This window comes from Rhinolophus sinicus, chromosome 17 (genome assembly GCF_057876585.1).
Source record: "Rhinolophus sinicus isolate RSI-liver-muscle chromosome 17, RSI-T2T, whole genome shotgun sequence".
NCBI lineage: Eukaryota > Metazoa > Chordata > Mammalia > Chiroptera > Rhinolophidae > Rhinolophus > Rhinolophus sinicus.
The window spans coordinates 194,938,346-194,958,940 of NC_142517.1; the positions used below are offsets into that span (position 1 = coordinate 194,938,346).

The window sequence follows — 20,595 nt, forward strand, 5'->3', positions numbered from 1 at the left end:
GGAGCCCACGTGGCCGCCGGGCCCCGCCCCCGGCCCCCGTCCGCCCCGCCCCCGGGCCCGTCCGCCCCGCCCCCCGGCTCCGCCCGCCGCCGCAGCTCCGCAGCCTCCAAGCGAAAGACTGCTCCCCGGCGGCGGGTTCCTGACGGTCCGCGTTCTCTGCCAGCCTCTGTCCCTGGCACGTGTAGGTGAGATTCCTCGTTCGCTCGTTTTTTTGTTTTTCTGTGTTTTTGTTTTTTTTTTTAATTTCGATGCCATGGGGGCGTTTGCAGTGGGTGACAAAAGGGAAGCAGACAAAAAGTGGGAGTGTGCTCTGTTTTGAAAAATTCAATCCTCAGTGCTATAGCTCTGACGGTTAATTACAATTAAATCTCCAGGGCATCTGGGCAAAGAGACTGCAGCGTGGGAGCCTTGCTGCGCGCGTCCGCGTCCGACGATGCTCTGGCCCTAGCTGCTGTGTGCTGCTGGCTGGGAAGGGAAGGGGCTGGCTTAGCTGGGGGACAAATGCGGCTTCCAGATCCTTGGGTCCTCCGGAAGGGACTCCAGGGATGGGCATGAGGGCGGACGAGGGTACCGTTGCCGTTATCCATAGAAGCGAGATAATAAATGATTTAGAAAATAAACCCCAGCTCATTTCCGCCTCATCTCCCTCTCAGGAATGAAGGGAAGAAGCAACCTTTACCAGATTCGAGATCTGATCCATTTCAGCCAACCTGCATAAATCGATGAGTCCAAAAAAGGATCTTTCCTTGACCGGCACATGCTTCCTGCAAGAATGCATTTGTAGGTGTCTGTTTAGAAGTTATCCTCAATGCAGGGGAGAGATCCTGCTGAGGATGGGGGACATTTCTCATCCGTGTTTGGGTGCCCAGTAACAGTGATGTATTACTCAGATTCTCCTTTTTGTTCATCTTGCGTCGTGCTGTCAAACCAGAGTGAGATCACACCAGGACTGGCTTGGTGAGACTGCCTAAGAACTTTGCAGATGGAGGGGATGGGTCAGGTGCTGTGGTCTCAACAATCCTGGCAGAATGCTATTTCTAAGTCTGTTGTCGAGTATTGTATTTTTCCGTGCTGGGCATTCAAATAATGTAAAAGCAAACAAATGCCGTCATCTTTTGGTTGGGCCCACCACCTAGTTATTCACCAAACAAATTGGAAATGGGTCTGGTTGAGAGTAGAATCAGACATTTTCTTGCCTGTTCACCCATCCCCTGTCTTTCTTTGAACTTCTTTAAGAAATATTGCCCCTCCGTCTTTGCTGCTGACAGATTCGCATCTGTACTCATTAAAAAGGGAAGAAATCTCTTCCTCTTCCCATTTGCTAGTTTATTTAGGCACCACTTACTTTTATTACTAAGTCAGTTATGTAGTTATGACCAAATTTTTAAAAATTACACCATTACCAAAGAAGTAAATTTATATAGGAAAGTTCAAAGTATCATTGCAGAAAAAATGTAATTCCTGATGCTTTGATCCCAATGACAAAATATGTTTTTCAGCAGGAAGGGAGGTATTGACTCAGTTCTGAGGGATTTCTAATTCCAAAAAAATTCCAGGTTTTCTTTCTTGGGAGGAATGAACACTTTAACTTTCTTTTAAAGATAATTTATGAAAGATAAAACTGAATGTGGTCTGTGACTGGTTGGGCCTGTGGATTCACAGAGCTCTACCAGGGCAGATCAGCGTGTGTCTGGCTGTCCCACAGCCTCTGCGTGGTGGCTAAGTGGACTGAGAGAGGTACTCTGTGGTCCTCCAGTGAAAAAGTGACTGGACTGGCTTTAAGCCAATTCTGACTGCTGAGGATGACAAGGAGCCATTCCTCAGCAGCAAGGAAATTGCAGCATGAGCAATCAGAAAAGCCATTCTTCACAGTCCAGAGAGAACCTATAATTAAGAGGAAAGATGGGGTCTCTTTGAGAGGTCTTTTGTTAAAGATAAAGAGGCAAGTCCTCTTTGCCTCTGCCTCTGACCTCAGTCAGGGTTTAAAAGTCTGCTCACCCCATAAAGCCTGGAGGAGGCACTGCAGTACTTCTGTCTCTTGGCAGCTCTTTGTTTCCAGATTTAAACTCTCCTCCGGGCAACCAGTCCATGCTGCACTGACTGCTTCTGTGGCTGAATCAAATGCTGCTCTTCCCTGCACTCTACATCATTGTCCCCTTTGTCCTGGCGAAAAAGGCATCGTCATGGCCATGATCCATCCACGCTCCCATCCTGTCATACCCCATTAGCACCAACATTCTTCATCTTCTGAGATACTCTTGCTACTCACCCATCTTCCCACCCCTCCCCCACCCTTTCTGCCTGGTGACTTCATTTCTCCCCTCTGCAAAGCAGCTGCTGGCTCAGATTGACAGGGGCCTGTGGGAGTCTCAACATCCAGAGTCACAGAATCGTGGTGCCGAAGGAATGTCAATGAGGCATGTCTTCTCACCCCAGCTTGAAGTAAGAGCAGTCCTGAGCCAGCTTACATAAATAAGACCCGTAACCAGTTCACAATGGTCAGCCGATATTTATTGAGCACCTGCCATGTGCCAGGTCCTGTTCTAGGCATGGGGGATACAGTACAGTGGACAAAACATTTAGGTGTCCCCGCCTTTGTAGAGTTTATATTCTGGCATGTATATATGTTGGGAGTAGGAGTGGCAGGCAGAAAGGGTATGTGTGCCATGAGAGGTAAGATAATAAGCAAAGAAAACATCAGATAGTGAAGATCAGATCTTACAATAAGGAGATGCTCAAGCTCCTCGCAACCAGCTACCCTCGCTGCAACTGCCGGGAGCTATTTCCTCTGCAGATAGTCAGGTCTTCCCTCGGTGATGAACCTGCCTCAGTGGAAGAGCCTATCAGAACCAGGCAGGTTGGCAAATGACGAGAGAAATGCTGCTCACGGGACCATGAAGGAACAGGCTGCAGCCTGACTGTGCTCACAGCCAATTCACAGCAACTGGCTGGAGGCTGAGAGTTTTCAGTTGCTGTTCCATCATCGTTCCAATCACTTGCCAACAGTCTGAGCCAAATTCCCTTTCATTTTTACACTGGTGAGACTGTCTCCCTGAGAGGGGCTAATGGTAATTTTCAGTGGTAAAATGATAAGCATTTTATTTCCTAATTGGCTTACCATGTTTCCCAGAAAATAAGACCTAGCTGGACAATCAGCTCTAATGCGTCTTTTGGAGCAAAAATTAATATAAGACCTGGTCTTGTTTTATCTAGGAAAAATGTCTAAGAGATACATTGTGAGTAGTACGTTTATTTCCCATTGTGGGTATTACTGGGTTCAAGGAACCGATTTTCCCAATTTCCCGACCAACTTTTCTCGGGATTTGGGAACGGGAAAGCAAAAAAAATTCTCGAGAATGGGCAGGAATTCCCGCCCAGAAACCCTAACTATAATATAAGACTGGGTCTTATATTAATTTTTGCTCCAAAAGATGCATTAGAGCTGATGGTTTGGCTAGGTCTTATTTTCAGGGGAAAAAGGTAGTACATCTAATGGTGGTAAATCAAGATGCCATTGGGAGAGTCTGGCCACTCCAGACAGGTAATATATGGCCCTTTGGGTGACAGATACACGAATTAGAAAAGAACTAAAAGAATAGCAGGACTGGAACAAGACACAGTTCACTGGAGTAGTGATGATTGAAATTGATGATTCTCCACCCTCCCAGCACAGTTCAGGTTCTTGGAAGAGGGAGATGTGTCCATATAGGAAAAGGTGCAAAAAGTCGATTGTTCTTAAACCAATGGAGCAGGCCACCCTGATTTGGAAGCTGTATAATCTGGAGGTGGCACAGGCAGCCCAGGTGTGTTTTGTTTTGGTTGGTTGTCCACTTGAGAGTTTATTTAAATTAGGACTAATTGCAACAATTAAAATCAGGAACTTTCACATGGAATTTCAGACAACCCATACCAAACGGGCTTGCATTTCTCTATGAAAGCAGTTGGCTGAACAGAGTTGGTGTGGTAAGTGGAAGAGAGGGGAGCAGTAACTTCCTAGTTCAGATGAGACCTGAGCTCTTGTTTACCATAGCCCCCACACTCCTTATTGCATCCAGATGCTAAGGTTTGGTGTCCTTGATACTTAGTAGCTCTTTTTCAGCCATACTTCATCCATGTATTTACTTGTGTCTCTGCAATGAACATAAGGTCAGAGGCTTCAAGGCTTCCTGGCTTCTTTATCCACCAAGTTCACTGTTCTGCTGAGTATCTGGATAGGTTTGGAGAAGGCACTGGAACAGGTCTGCTCCAGTGACCACCTGGGAGCAGAGAATTATGAGTAAACTCCAGCGAAATCATGGCTGATGGTGAGAGGTCTGTGAACCAGCAGTGAACCACCACTGTGGAGATGGGGGTGGGGGTTAGTGACTGAGTGACTGATTGGATAGGAACTGACCAGCAGGGACTAGTGACCAGACTTCCTGCTAATGACACAGCCCTACAATGGCACTATAGCTGGGTAGGTATACTCACTTTGTGGTGTTCTAAGTCTTTGGGTTTTTACTGAATGCCCAAGACATGTTTTCTGTTTGGTTGGTTGGTTGACTGGTTGGCTGGTTGGTTTTTTAAATAAAACTCCCTTTTGGGAGAGCACAGAATAGTCTCTAAGTCTGCCCAGGCTGCTATAACAAAAATACCATGTACTGGGTGGCTTAAATAACAAACTTTTTTTTTTTTCTCACAGTCTGCAGGCTGGAAATTCCAAGGTCAAAATGCAGGAAAATCCAGTGTCTGGTGAGAGCCTGGTTAATAGACATCTTCCTGGGTGGCATCTTTCTGTGACCTTACAGGGCATAAAGAGAAAGAAAGCTCTCTGGGGTCCCTCTCATAAGGACATTAATCTCATTAGTGAATTCTGCACCTTCATAATCTAATCCCAAAGACCCCACCTCTTACTATGATCACATTAGGGGTTAAAATTTCAACATATGAGTTTTGGAGAGTCACAAATATTCAGTCCTTAACAGTATCATATAGAATATTGAACTTTCCAGTGAGTTTCTTGTGAGGCATGAGCCAGCACCCACGTTATTCTTTGTACTGGACAGCTGAGTTTCAGAATTCCTGGCTCACTCAGGAGAATCAAAACTGCTTAAGCCACCCATTATCAGGGATGATGCCATTTTATGCTCTATCTCTGAAGCGCATATCAAGATCTGCTTATCCCCCAAAGCTGATGTGTCATAAATGAGCTTATTAAGCACAAAGGAGCTTATCAGTGTCTCTTTATTAAACTTTTCTTCGGATTCAGTCTTTGACAAAATCAGCCTAACCCTTAATTGCTACCACTGCACCCCCTCCCCCCCCAAATCATTAATACAGTCACTTAAAAATATTTCATTAGCACAAATTGGTAACTATAATATTGCCATGGGGATACGAAAGACAGATTGGGGAATATAATCAATAATGTTGTAAAGATTTTGTAGGGTATCTGATGGACACTTGTCTTATTAGGGAGACCACCTCAGGGAAGATGCCTGATCACTGCACTGTACACCTGAAGCTGAAGTTGAACAATAATGAATGTCAACTACAAATATATAGATAGATAGATAGATAGATAGATAGATAGATAGATAGATAGATAGATAGATATAGATAGATAGATATAGATATATATATATTCACAGGGTGTGGAGTACAACATAGGAATAGAATCAGTGGAATTGTAACAGCTATATATGATGTCAGAGGGGTAGTAGATTGGGGGAGGGGGTTATCACTTTGTAAGTGGTATAAATGTCTATTACATTTTGTACACCTGAAACTAATAAAATATATATATATATATATATATATATATTTTTTTTTTTTTTTTTTTTTTTTTTTTAATTGACCCCTTACTTGTTTGTCTTCTTGTACGGTACCACTTTGTAGAGCTTATAGTCCAGTAGAGGAGATAGACAATAACAAATAAAATTTAATAACAAATATTGATAAGTCTTATACAGGAAATAAGCTGTTAAAATAACAAATAAAATTTAATTACAAATATTGATAAGTCTTATACAGGAAATAAGCTGTTATGATAAAGAATTATGAAAGGCAGGGAAGGGAGATTGTTTTAGGTTTAGTGTCAGGAAGGCCTTAGAGGAGGTGGTATTTGAGCTGAGACGTGGGGGATACAAAGGCCATGGCCATGGGAGGGGGTGGGGCTTGAGCAGCATACCAGCCAAGGCAGACAGCATTTAAGAAGGCTTCACGTGGGAAAGCATTTGGTGCTCTTGAGAAACACATACGCAGCCAGCATGATTGGAGCATAGGAAGTATACATGAGGATGGTGGTATAACATAGGATGGCAGGATGAGGAGAGGCCAGCTCATGCCGGTTTTTCAGCCACATAAAAAGTTTGGATTTCATTGTTTTAACTGTAGGAAGTCACTGGAGGGTTTTAAGCAGAAAATGGCATATTTTTATTAATGTTTTCCAAATATCTTTTTAAACTGCTTAGTGGAGAATTGATTGCAAGACAGCAAGAGTAGAAGCCAGAAGATAAGGAGCATTTTTCAGAACCATGGCCTCTTAGACCAGAGTGGTTCCAGTGGAGATGGGAAAAGTGGTGAATAAATTCAAGAACTATACGGAAAGTTTCCTTCAAGAATGGCTTAAAACCAGTTATTTTAAGCATGAATTCTAGAGTCTGAGCATGTTCTTTGTAACCTGTTTTTGCCCCTAAGATGACTGAAAACCCTGAGTTAATGGTTTATTGAGGTTACACTGCACAGCATCATATCCATTGATAACCTGTGGACTGGGCATGAGGTGGAAGATGGGTGACGCCTAATTACCAGATAAAAGAGCAAAGTCCTGTCTCTTCTCTTAATTCTATAAAGTATTGCAAACTGGGGTGTTCTTTGTACCCTCTTTCTTATGGAAGCTAAAAGGAAAGAGAAATGTTCAGAACCTGTTTCTAGGGTAAAATACTATCAGCATAATACAGTGTACAAAAAGGGGGGGTAATTAAGCCTTCCTCTCTTAATGGTTCATATCTTATTTTTTTAAAGTTTTTTATAGGGGAATATTGGGGAACAGTGTGTTTCTCCAGGTCCCATCAGCTACAAGTCATTGTCCTTCAATCTTGTTGTGGAGGGTGCAGCTCAGCTCCAAGTCCAGTCTCTTTAGTTGCAGGGGGCGCAGCCCACCATCCCGTGAGGGAATTCAACTGGCAACCTGGTTGTTGAGCTCGTGCTCTAACCAACTGAGCCATCCGGCCTCCCCTCTAGAAGCTCAGCGGCAGCTCGATGTCTTCAATCTAGTTGTGGAGGGTGCAGCTAACTGGCTTATGTGGGAATCAAACTGGCAACCCTGTGGTTCAGAGCTTGCGCTCTAATCAACTGAGCCATCCGGCCGCCCTCGTATCTTATTTTTGAATAAGCATTTTCCCTTCTGTTCTGTCCTGTCAGGTGAACAAGTGCACACTAAGTGTCTGTTACTTGTCCAGTCCTGGGGGTCTTCCCACTGGCAGTGAGGAAGTGTAAGAGCGTTCCCGATTTCCAAAATTTGATAATCCTCTCCTCTCTTCCCATATGTCTGTACCTGGAGGACAAAAAGAGGAGAAAGAGTGTTAAGAGTGAAAAGTGTGCAGCCTCTCCACTGGTCTCCCAGCATGTGAGAACTTTCTGGGATCTTGGGCCAACATGAAATCAGGAGACAGGTGTTCTTTAGAGAACACTAGGATAGACGTGGTTGGGAAAGCTATGCCATGGTTAGGTGGCTCACTGAAAGTTGCATTTATCCATTTGAATATAGTGGTAACGTATGACTCGATAGCCAGAAGCCTGGAGAACTGGTCCCAGCCATCTGAATCTTCATCCATGGTGGGAGTAAGAATGGTTCTTAAACCCCATCTGTATCTGTAAGGCTTCCTCATCCAATTTCCTTATACTCGGCATGTCCCCAGCTAGGCTGATGGTTTTGCATAATATAATATGTTTGTATACATGACACAAATATTATTGCAACACATAAAAATTTTATTCACAACAATCCCTTCTTGTAAAAGTATTGCTGCAGTACTCCAAAATAAAGTGTCATGAGAAATAAAGGGAGATGAAGACTTCTGCCAAGTTGAAGATCATTTCCCAAACCCCTTTCCATATCGCCCTATCCCCTCCCTGTTGATGGCTTTGCTTTCCTATCTTTCAAGTTGAACTCATCGTTGGGACATCTTGGCATAGCTCCATCCAGGAAGAAGCTCTGCGATGTATGGACTGTAAATTTGCTCAAACAAATCGGACTCTTCACAAGGAATAGCTAGACGTGAGGGCTAGGATGGAAGAGCCGGCACCAGTGGAAGGCCAGGGCCAGCTCCCAAGCCCCTACCCGGGCTCTCTGAGGAAGGCTGTGGCTGCTGCCCTGGCTCTGGATGGGGAATCCACAATGGGTCGCAGGAAAAAGAAGAAGAAGGAGTCCCGTCCGGAATCTGTCATCATCTACCGGTCAGAGAATGAGAAAGTGGATGAGGAGCCTGGGGAATCAGAAGGTGGAGACCAGCCTAAAGAGGAGGAAGGAGACGATTTCCTAGACTATCCTGCCGATGGTGGTAAGTCTCTGGGCCCCTTGCTTTAATCAATGGGAAGGAAACCAAATGAAGATCCTCCAGAAGACAGACAGGCATTTGCTCATTGACCTATTTCTTCTTATTGATACATTTCTTCTCACACTGTTGCAGTCTTCATTCAATGAATTGGCAGTATTTATTTAGCATTTATTATGTTCTCTTCTAGGTGATATGGAGGAGATCTCCGCCCTTTTGGAGCTCCTAGTGTAATGGAAGAGACCAATTTATACTCAAAAATTAGTAATACAATTTTATACAAGCATACTGTGCTAATCATTTAATATACATAAGATAAAGAAACAATAGTTGACTTTCATAATGATTAAGAAAACGCAAATTATAAAAACAAGTTATAGTATTCCTTCACATTTAGGATGGCCAAAAATTGGGTAAAATATAACATTAATGTGAGGAAATGAAGGTATGCTCATATACCTCAAGTGGAAGTAGAATCTGCTTTACCACTTTGTAGGGAAATTTGTCCATATTGACTAAATTCAGAATTCAAAATATGCACACCCTATGTCCTAGAAATTCTCGTTATTTATCCCATGAAACTTTTGCCCACGTGCATAAGGAGACATGTATAAGAATGTTTGCTGCTGCTAATGAAGCTGTGGAGTATCTGTAGCAAGAGATGGATGAGGTAAATCTCTGTGTGGATCGACCGATCTATAAGACATATGCCCACAGTGCACAAGCAGCATCCCTGCGCTCAGAAGGTCAGGGGAAGACAGGCAGTGAAAAAGTCAGCAAATGAGAGAGAATTTCAGGTAGTGGTTAGAGTTCCCAAGACTATAAACCACGGTGATGGGAAGATGAGTAACTGGTGAAGGGTACGGGGGAGAGAAGCATGACTGTGCAAGGCCTCTCTGAGGAGGGGACCTTTAAGCTGATCCAAATGACATGAAGGAGCCAGCCATGAAAAGATCTTGGGCGGAGCTTTGACATGAGGGAGGGCAGCAAAGACCCTATGGGGGAAGCGCCATTGCCTGTTTCTGGAATGGAGTTATTTCTGTTAGGGCGTGTAGAGAACAAGGGATGGTGAGAGGAGGTCAGAAAGATAGGCAGGGGCCGAATCATTTGGGGGCCTTGCCGGTCATAGTAAACAGTTTGGGATTTGTTGTAAGAGCAAGGGGAAGTCAATGGAAGACTTTTAAGCAAAGGAGAGACATCATCTTATTTATATATTTAAACAGTCACTCTGGCTTCTCTGTAAAGAATGAATTAGGAGGGGTAAGAGTGGAAGCTGATGAGAAACTGCTGTCTCAATGCAGCCACAGTAGAACTAAGTAGAAGCCGGGACTGGGGTGATAGCAGTAGAGATAGCTGGAGAAGAGGGGCTGGATTCAGAGTGTAATCTGGACCTTGCTGATGGCTTGGAGGTAGGGAGTGAGGAAAGAGGAGTCAAGAGTGATTCCTGGGGTTTTGACAGAACAGAGAGGATAGATGGTGGCGTCATTTGCTGAGATGATGGAGACTGTGAAACCATTAGGTTCTGGGGGAACAGTATACCCTTCTATCTGGACAAAGTCCCTGCCACTATCCTGGGCCCTGCTCTTTGGGTGGCTCCATTCTATCCCTCTTTCAGCCAAGGGGCAAGCAGTCCAACGGCACAGGGAACATGCCAACTTAAAGCCTGTACTCTCCCCATCCCCTCCACTTCTAGACTACATTTTATATACCAAGAACCAGAGACTTCCCTGTTTTAGTATCTCCAACCTTACTTGTACTTACTTGTAGAGTGTCCAAAGGATGGCTGTTAGTGTGGTGGTGGTGGTATGCATGGTATATATGTGGATGTATGTACATGGTGTGGTGTGTGTGTGTGTGTGTGTGTGTGTGTGTACAGAGCTTGGATACAAAGGCTGGGACATCCATAGTCAAGTGAGGGGACCCCCCCCCCAGGGAAACAGAGAGATAGGAATGAGAAGGGAAGGGGTCTGGGCTGCCCAGAAGTAAAATATGCACATAATACAATCTTCATCCACAGTAGCTGATACTCATTAGCAATATTTTCACAACACTTGTAAACTAAAAATAAGATCACAAAGTGGTGTTTGTAGTATAGTTCTCCACACTCCTCCATATCACAGAGATTGTGACAAGATTGAGGCCCAGAAAGTAGAGCGAGAATGTGAAAAACAAGTTTAACCTGCTTCATAATTTTACCAGTGTGGATTGAGAGTTCAGTGTGGGAATAAGGATACCAGTGGTCACCCTTCTAAGGGATACCTGTTGAGTCCATCATTGAATCACTGACTTTGGTACCATGCTAGATGCTATAAAAGTAGACATTCATCATCAGCCCCAGCCTCGGGAAACAACACTGTGATGAAATACCCACTCCGTTGATCTTGACTTCACCTCTTTGATGCACTGCAGGTATGTGGAACATGCCTTTGGACAGCCGCTATGTCACATTAACGGGGACCATCACACGAGGGAAGAAAAAGGGTCAGATGGTGGACATCCATGTCACATTGACAGAGAAGGAGCTTCAGGAGCTGACCAAGCCTAAAGAGTCGTTGAAGGAAACAGCACCTGAAGGCAGAAAGGCCTGCCAGATGGCGGCGGACCAGGGGCCCCATGTGGTCCTCTGGACACTGGTCTGCCTACCTGTGGTTTTTCTCCTGTCTTTCATTGTCTCTTTTTACTATGGCACTATCACCTGGTACAACATTTTCCTCGTGTACAATGAGGAAAGGACCTTCTGGCACAAGATCTCATGTTGCCCCTGCCTCATTCTCTTCTATCCAGTACTCATCATGACCATGGCCTCTTCCCTGGGCCTCTATGCTGCTGTGGTCCAGCTCTCGTGGTCTTGGGGAGCATGGTGGCAAGCTGCCCGGGACATGGAGAAAGGCTTCTGTGGCTGGCTCTGCAGCAAGCTAGGTCTGGAGGACTGTTCTCCCTATAGTATTGTGGAGTTGCTTGAATCTGACACTATTTCAGGCAATCTCTCCAACAAGGACCCCACCCAGGAAGTAGAAACTTCCACTGTCTGATCTCCCAGCACCTTGCTTCCTTCTCTGGTTCCAGTAGTCTGTATATCATTCAATTTCAGAAGATTCTTTCTTGAAATTATCCCCTCCCCTTCACAGTTCTGGAAAATTCTAGCCCATGTTGATCTGCCCTACCATCTTAATGGTTCCAGGAGGGCAGCGAACAGAAAAGCAATTTATGTGAAAGCAGTTCATCCAATGCACAGACTTCTTCATTCCCTGCCCTAAAATGACAATTTATCTTGGATAGGGAGCTCAGCTATGTGTCAGTTCAGGAGCTTAAAGATTTTACTGTTGCCTGGAACCCAGGGAAGTATGTGATTAAATGTGACAGGGAGAATAAGGAGGCTCTGAAGAGACCAAGTCCACCAGTAGATAGGGATGGAGTGAAACATTAATGAAGAAGTGCTACCAAAGTGGAGCAGAATGTAAAGATTTGTGTGTATCACTTAGAGTTTTATTTAGCTGCATATAATTAACATCCCAAAATAGAAGTTTCTTTCTTTCTTGTATAGAAGAAATCTGAAGGCAGACCGTCAGGGGACACAATGGAGTCATCAGATCTAGACTTCTTTTATTCCCCTACCATTAGTGAGATGTGGTCCTCAACACCCCAGAGCTGACTACATCTGCAGCCATCACATCCATTTTTCTGGCAGAATAGAGGAAGGGGCAAAGAAGAGAATGTTCACCCTGGTCAAGGAAGTCCCACTCAAATACTCTTATATCTCATCAGCCAGACTTTAGTCACATGACCTCATAAACAAAAGAGGCTGGGAAATGTAGTATTTTGACTGGGCAGTTATATGCTAGGCTAAATATTGGGATTGTGTTAATTTAAAAGAAAAGGGAAGAATGTCTATTTTGGTAGGCAAGTAAAAATCTCAGTAATTATTTAAATACATTCAGATTCTAAACTGCTAATATAGATTTATTTATTTATTTATGCCTGAGTCTTACAGAGATTTTATATATAGATACTAGCTATATATACTATGTATATGTTATACATAGATATTATTATAGTAACTCATGTACCTTGCAATTAAATGCCTGTAGTGTCATGTGGTTTCAGGGTTTTTTAGAAAGGAAGAGTAAACAGTTGAGTACAACTATGTGATAGTAGCATAACTTTTATCTTAGTAGTGAAAGTGGGACTGGATGGTGGTATTTAGTCTACTCTACAGATTAGACTGTGAAGGAGGGATTGCATCTGTCAAACTATCCACCCCAACCTCAACAGGGATTGGTAGCCCTAAGCATGAAGAAGACAGAGTTGGCTCAAAACCTCACTCAGAGCCTTACTCACTCAAACCTTTCTGGAATTTAACAACAAACAATTTTGGCTGTGCTGACACACTTGTGTCTTCCTGACCACCAGGGAGAGTAAACCAGATGAATCCAGAGTAATAGGCTCTGAACTTTTTTTTTTTAAATTCATTCCTGAGGGTTATTTCCAATTTTTTAAAAAATTGAATCCTAACAGGTCAAGCAGATTTTGGGGGCTTGGGTCCTTATAAGACTAGCTGGTGCTCATTTCTTATTCATGTCACAGGAAATTGTTGAAAGAAATGCTCTCTCAGAGACCAGGGACATTTGCCTAACGTATGGTGCTGAACTCCTCCTTCAGAAGAACCCCACCCTTTGAAAAAATAACTTATTCATTTGACCAAAACAAAACTCTGCCCAACATTTTTGAAGATAATCCTGGTGCTGTTTGGTGCTTTTGCAGAGACATAAACAACTGAAATGTAAACAAAAAAATAAAATCGAATTAACATTTGTTCATTTTGTCTTTGAGTTTCTCCCCAACTGCTTTGAATGCTACAGTTTTCAGAAAGAGGGTAATTGTGCTGGCCGTCCTATCGATGTATATTGATCTTAATCTGGATCCTTATGTCTTGACTCTTTCCATGTACCACTTATTTATGGAGATTCCATTTGGGTGGTATAGAAAATAGCTGTTTCTGCACAAGGTTCAGCTTGGGCAGGCCTCTTTTAAAGGGGTAGGGGCTGAAGCCTAGGAAGTTTCCAATGAAAGGGGGTGGTGAGCATGTCGGGCACTGTGATGGATAGCGGCCACTTCTGGAACAACTCCTTAGGTTTGTCTTTTTTTAAAAAATAAATTTTATTGGGGCATGTGGGGGAACAGTGTGTTTCTCCAGGGCCCATCAGCTCCAAATTGTTGTCCTTCAATCTAGTAGTGGAGGGTGCAGCTCAGGTCCAAGTCCAATCGCCATTTTCAATCTTTAGTTGCAGGGGGCACGGCCCACCATCCCGTGTGGGAGTTGAACCCGCAACCCTGTTGTTCAGAGCTCGCGCTCTAACCAACTGAGCCATCGGACTGGCCCTAGATTTGTCTTCTGATTTAACCTCCCCTCCTCCCTTCCAAGCTAGTGACACTCCAAACGATTGGGAGATCCTTAGCAGATGCTATTTCAGCCTTGACCTCTGCACATCCCATTTCCTTTGCAAAGAATGCCTTTCCCACTTTTGAGTGCCTGAAAAACTGTTCCTTCAGGAGTTGGTTCCAAAGTCATTGCATCTGTGAAGTCTTTCATTCTCTCCCATTTTAGAAGAAACAGACTTGCAGAGAAGTGAAGTGACTTTCTGGATTCATACACTCAAGGAACTCTAACGCTACAAGTCTAACACAAAACGCTCTAGATGTTATTCTCAATGACAGAAAACGGAAGTAAATCTTTCAGAGAAGTCGTTTGTACTTATCCAGTTCTAGAGACTTGGACAGCTCAGATACAACAAGCTCCTCCGCACCACTGCGGACCGCCGGGAACCTGCGCATGCTCAGAGCGTCGGCGCACAGTTTCCCCGCCCCTTCCAGGTTCCGCGGGAAGCGGCTCTTCCTACCTCGCTCCGGCACGGAGTGCGCCGGAACTGAGTTGCGGCGCTGCAGGTTCCCGCCCGGAAGAGGCGACCAAGGCGCCTACGGATTGGCAGCATGGCGCGGTCAGGGAATAAGGTAGAGAGAGCCAGGAACTTGGACCTTGCTCCTGTCGGGGATGGAGAGGGTGGTTCTGAAGCGGGAATCATGGGATCAGGGCGGTGCGGAGGAGTGAGGAAAGAGGAGCTCGTGGGCCATGAGCTGGATCAGTAGGGCCGGCACTGAGGGATGCGCTGTGAGAAAAGCGGGATTTGTAGTTCTAAAATCTGAATTCGAGCCTCTCCTGTTCCCCATCCTCTCACTTTCTCTCCACTCCCTCCTCATCCCACCTCTACCCCGTCAGCCTTCCCTCTTTACCCCTCAATCCCAGTCCACCCTCTAACCACACCTCCTCCATTACTTCTGAGCCTGGGTTTTTAAAAATCTATTAGAATGGAAGTTAGCCATGGTAAGCACCTACCCAGACTTAGGAAACTTCAAAGAGGGTCTGTGAGTAAAATAACTTGAAATGTAGAGCATCGTATTGTTACCTCCATAATAATTAATGTTTGCATTTACTGAAAGCTTACGCTGTGTGAGGCACAGATCTAAGCGTTTTATTCCTATCTCTTTTACTCTTCACACCGAGCCTATGAAGTGAAAACTATTATCCTCAGTTTACAGGTGAAAATGAAAATGAGGCATGAAAAATGTGATTAGCCCAAGGTCACCCGGTCCCTAGGTGAAACTCGCATTTGAACCCAGGCTGTCTGGTTTCAGGGCCCTGGAGAATTTCTGGGAATCTGTGACTCTCAGTGCCCCAGGGTCATAACAGATATTACAATGAATTTTTTTAAATGATGTCTTCAATATAGGTGGAGAGTAGCATTTGTCTGGAAGGGTCACTAGAGGGAGGTATGTTCCAGCGAGTTGTTCATCCATCCATCCATCCAAAGGCTAAGGCCCTTTACTAGGCAGCTGATACACAGATAAACAAGATAGGAGTTTGAGCACCTGATCCCTCGCCCCCTCAATTCCCCGCTGATTAAAATGATTAAGAGCATACGCTGTCACTCACCTCCCTTGTACCTCCTCTTTAAAGCTGCTGTAAATTTTGCAGCTCTAATGGAGCAGCTGTTTATGGCAAGTGGCCTTGCAGCAACATTCTAACAACCCGGGTTGCTTTGGTGTATAAATGAACTGTGTTGCAATGCTGCCCACTCTCTCTTTCCTGGTTTTCTTACTGCTATCAGAAAGGAACTCGAAGTTTTACATAGACCATTCTGCTTCCATACAAGAAGTTCTATATTGTGCCCTTTTGTGCCATTTTTTGGCACCCTTTGGTGCCATTTTTTTTTTTGGATACCTGATTCCTAGCAAAAGACCTTTAGTCCTGAGTTTCCTGGTTTAAAAGTAGCTTTTATGAATGTGTATTAAAGAAACACAGCAACATATTTTGGGACTTAAATTTTTTAAAGATTTTTATGCTCAAGGCATTGAAACTATGGTATATAAGTTTTATTGTGCTCAGAGGAATTTTGTAGGTTATTACCACCTTTTCTCCAAACATGCTACCTTTATTCCAGAAATCTCTTAATGTTATTACATTATATTCAGTTCTTTATAAACTAGGGAAAAACTTAGTCTTTCTTTTCTATGTGTTGTCTGAGGTATAACCAAATTTAGAAATCATCTGTAACTTCCCTGATAGGAGCTCGTCTAGGTTTTTCAAACATTTTTAGGGTCAGGAGGTCACTGCTTTAGAATACTGCGGTTCTTTTACTGATCACTTCTAAATATTTTTTTTTCCTCCTTATATGTAGTCAAACCAATCTCCTGTAACTTCTGTCTGTTGATCCTATTGTCTCTCTCACAGACAAATCTTTTTATAATACAGCTGTCAAATATTTGGGAGGAACTATCATGTTCCCCTAAATCTTCTCATTTGGCTCAAATTTTTTCAAACTGTTCTTCACATCACATGTTCTCCACGCCTTTCTCCAACCTCATTTCATTTTCAGTTGCAATAATCTTTCTCATGAGATGTGATGCTCAGAACTGCTCAGTTTGTCAAATGTGGTCTGATCAGTGCAAAGCACAGGTGAGATTGTAAGTGTCGAATGTCAATTCTGGAAAAGACCTTAGAGCTCATCTAGTCCAACAACTGCTTCCTGCCTTCATGAATTACGAGTGAGGTGAAGTGACATTCCAAGGACTTAGAGCTAATTGGTAATAAAGATAAGACTGGATTTCAAGTCTCCAGATTGCTAATCTAGTCTTTTTTTCACCATAAGCACTTTCTTTTTCTTACTTGAATTCAATAAGCTGTTGATACAACCTAAAATATTTTGGAGGATGGAATGAGATAGGTGTGGGGAACGTAGAAGTGCTGTAGCCATGCCGTACTGGTGACTCAGAGTCCACTCTGAAATTATTGCTGTTTGTTCAGGTCTCCTCCAACTCATATTCAGTTCAATTTTGGGTGCTAAATAGAGAATTTTACATGTATCCCTTTTAGTTTATGTTTCCCCTATTTCCTTAGTCCCCCTTGCTATCTCATGACTAGGTGTCTGTATGTGGTTCCTTCTATCTGTAACTCCCTTTGTTCACATGACTGACTCCTACTCATTCTTTAAGATTCACCCAAGTATCATCTAGGAAGCCCTTTCTGCCTCTATATCCTGCCTCCAGTTTTGAGTAAACGCCCCTCTTGTGTGTTCTTTTAGTGCCCACTGCATACCTCTGTCATGGAACATTGTGCTGGTCTTATTTGTTTATGTGTCTTTATCCCTTACTAGTATAGATTTAGTGTCTTAGTCTTCATTTTTTAGTCTCCAAATTGTTGGGTGTATCATTTTAGCATATATAGGTTGTGGTAGTCACCTATTGCTACAAAAATGCTTTATAAAAAAACTACACCCCAAATCACTGGCTTACAACAAAAGCATCTATTCTTATGCTTGTGGGTCAGCAGATCAACTGCATTCATCTGATGTATTTTGAGCTTACCTGAGTTACTTAGCTCTAGCTTGCAGGTTGTTTTCAAATCTACTCTTCCCACGGATTTATTCTTGCGCTCAGGCCAAAGGAGCAGCAGCTACTTGGAGCATGCGCCTGTCCTAGCAGATACTTTCTAGCTTTTTAGAAAATATTAGGGCTATTTAAAGTTTTTCCATAGTGACAAATTTTCTTATATATAGGGTTTCCAGGCGGGAATTCCCGCCTGGAATTCTTTTCACTTTCCTGTTCCCGAATCCCAAGAAAATTTGGTCAGGAAAATTGGCTCTTTGAACCCAGTAATACCCACAGTGGGAAATAAATGTACTATTCACAATGTATCTCTTAGACATTTTTCCTATTTATCGCTAGCTTTTCCGGGTGGGAATTCCCGCCCATTCTCAGGAATTTTTTTCGCTTTCCCGTTCTGGAATCCCAAGAAAAGTTGGTTGGAAAATCAGGAAAATCAGCTCCTTGAAACCAGGTGGTTGGTAGTATTGGCTTTCACTTTATGGAAACGATTCATTGTGGAGAACAGAAAACAGTTTACGTCTCGGGAGTCGGGAATGGGAAAGTGAAAAAAGTTCCTGAGAACGGGCAGAAATTCCAGCCTGGAAACCCTACTTACATATATTCTCTAAGTAGAACACTTCCCTTCCCTTTATTGTGCATCCCTTAAATATCAGTACAGGTTCTATGGGTGAAATAAGCAAAGGGCATATATCTTTTTTCTTTTTTTTAGTGATTATTATTAACATTTCTCAAATTCTCTTTGGGACTGTGTTTCCAGGCAGCTGTTGTGCTGTGTATGGATGTGGGCTTTGCCATGAGTAACTCCTTTCCTGGTGAAGAATCCCCATTTGAATTAGCAAAGAAGGTGATGACCATGTTTGTACAGCGACAGGTGAGTTTCAGATTGAACTTGACCTTGTAACTCATTTTCACTGCTTGTTGCCTCCACTTGGTAATGCAAGATACCAGCCCCAGTGTTTTGGGGAATCTGAGTGTTCTTGTATATACTCCCATGTAATTCCAACTGCCACTAGAGCCTGATATTTTTTTCTCTCTTGTTTTTGGCCCCTCCACTGGGTATTACGTTTTTCATCAGAACCAAGAGGCAATGTAAAGTCATATTTAAAGGTACAGCCTCTAGAGCCAGCTGGCCTGGGTTTGAATCTTTGCTCTGCCAAGATCAGAACCTCGTGATCTTGAACAAGCCCTTCAAGTATGTTGTGCCTATTCCAGTTACCTTTTGCTGGTAATATACTATCCCCAAACTTAGTGTCTGAAATAACATTTTAAAGAAATCTTTTCTCATGGTTCTACGGGATAACTGAGTGACTCAGTTGTGTGTTTCTCGTTGAGGCCTCTTGTGCAGGTGCGCTCAGCTGGTGAGTGAGTCATCTGAAAGCCACAGGGCCAGATGTCCTAGATGACGCACTCCCGTGGCTGGCAGTTACGCCTTCTGGTGGCTGTGCACTCAGTTGGGACAGCCCGTCAGAACCCTTACGCGGGGTTTCTCCGTGTAGCATGGGATGCTCACAGTGTAGTAGCTGGTTCTAAGAAGGATGTCCAAAGAGACCTGCCTGTGTGGCTCTTTGTGACGTAGCAGAAAGTCATTTCCGCTGCTTTCTATTAGTCAAGCAAGTCACTAAGGCCAGCTCAGTCAGAGAGAGAAGGGGGTGAAATATACTTAGGTTGATTTCTGCCCCTTCTACCTCGTAGGACTGCTAAGTCCATGCAGTTCTGTTTCATACCTGGGCACTGCTGCTGCTGGACGTCTCTGCTGTTTCTTCTGGGTGTTGCTCTTCCCGCTGGGCACTACTACCTCCCGCCTGTCGTCCTAGGTTTTAACTGGTTCTGATGACCTGGAGTCTTTAATGTGTCAAAGAAGAAAACATCTCTAAACCCACTCTTGGTTAGAGTATTTGTATTGGTTATTTTCAAGTAGTGCTGCTGTGCCCTGTGCCCCAATGTAGTGTGCGTGTGTGTGTGTATACAGAGGGTGCCAAAAAAATGTATACACATTTTAAAAAAGGAAAACTGTATTAAAATTGTAATACTCAATATATACTGTTAACAAAAGATGAATACAAGTCACATTTGACTTCTGCAATTACAAGTCACATTTGACTTCTCCTCAAAGTGGTTACCATCAGTGTCTCGACAATTCTGATTACGGTGAACTACTGCTTGAACAACGGTGACCAAAGTGTCCACTTGTATACGTTTTTTGGCACCCCCAGTGTTCATATATGTGTGTGTGTGTGTGTGTGTGTGTGTGTGTGTGTATGCATATAAGTATTTTAAAGGAAGTGGTGCTTTCAATTTTTTCCTTTTGCTTCTGCCCCCCTTCATGGAAGGCTGGGTGACAAAGCCTGCTGCCAGTCTCACGCAGCACTCAAAATTTCCTTCCCTCTCCTGAGTGAGGTTTTTGTTGTTGAGCATGATTACCTTGACTTAAGATGGGATCTGGTCAAGGAGACAGGATTCTAGCTTACCTGCCCCACTGGGGTACTGGACATGTTTGAACACCAGCAGCTGGGACTTTTTCTCCATGTACATCTAGGGATTGTAGCTGGAGTTGTTAAGAGACTGGGGAATATGACAGACCAAACAAAAAGGAAGAATGAGCGACTTCTATCCTCTCCCCATGCAGCATTCTCCCCATTGATGTAAAAGGTTTAATAAGTAGGTGGGAACAGGATTGCCTGTTGTGTCCGATACTATTTTTGTTTGATTATGAAATGTTTCATAAAAGGCAAATGCAGAGAATAATAGAATGGGAAGCTATTTCCCCATTTTCTAGCAATATGCAATCCTAAAGTTTTGCCATATTTGCTTTTTTTTTATTATTAAATTTATTGGGGTGACAATTGTTAGTAAAATTACATAGATTTCAGGTGTACAATTGCCATATTTGTTTGATTTCTTTTTTTTTCCTTAGAAAATTACTATAAATGTGAAACCCCTTATGCATCCCTTTGCAGTCGTCTTCTTTTCTATTTTTTCCCTCCTTTCCTCAAAACTTGCAGTTATTACCATGCATGTTATATACTTTTGGACATAAGTATATTCATAAATAATATTTAGCATTGTATGAAGCTCTCAAAAGTGTATGTAATGTTATTATATGGTACATGTAATTTTG

The 20,595-nt window shown here is 43.3% G+C and overlaps 2 protein-coding genes across 9 annotated transcripts in view; both read left to right on the plus strand.

Annotated features, from left to right (window-relative positions):
- Window positions 1–72: 72 nt before the first annotated feature.
- Window positions 73–13,350, plus strand: TMEM169 (transmembrane protein 169). 8 transcript variants are annotated; one of them, XM_074312921.2, is made up of 5 exons: window positions 73–185; window positions 654–780; window positions 4,682–4,731; window positions 8,148–8,543; window positions 10,947–13,350. In XM_074312921.2, exons 4-5 carry the CDS (start codon window positions 8,273–8,275, stop codon window positions 11,567–11,569), a joined length of 894 nt encoding a protein of 297 aa, XP_074169022.2. In that variant the 5' UTR covers window positions 73–185; window positions 654–780; window positions 4,682–4,731; window positions 8,148–8,272; the 3' UTR covers window positions 11,570–13,350. The 8 variants fall into 8 exon arrangements, with proteins under 8 accessions (XP_074169022.2, XP_019582607.3, XP_019582603.3 ...); XM_019727048.3 differs by lacking the exon at window positions 4,682–4,731; XM_019727046.3 differs by lacking the exon at window positions 654–780 and having other exon boundaries at window positions 87–185.
- A 1,045-nt stretch (window positions 13,351–14,395) lies between these two features.
- Window positions 14,396–20,595, plus strand: part of XRCC5 (X-ray repair cross complementing 5) — an 82,374-nt gene continuing 76,174 nt past the window's right edge. Inside the window, exons 1-2 of the mRNA XM_019727052.3 lie at window positions 14,396–14,546; window positions 18,235–18,348. Of these exons, the coding sequence (XP_019582611.3) occupies window positions 14,526–14,546; window positions 18,235–18,348 (135 nt within the window). The 5' untranslated portion in view covers window positions 14,396–14,525. The remainder of the gene's footprint in view (window positions 14,547–18,234; window positions 18,349–20,595) is intronic.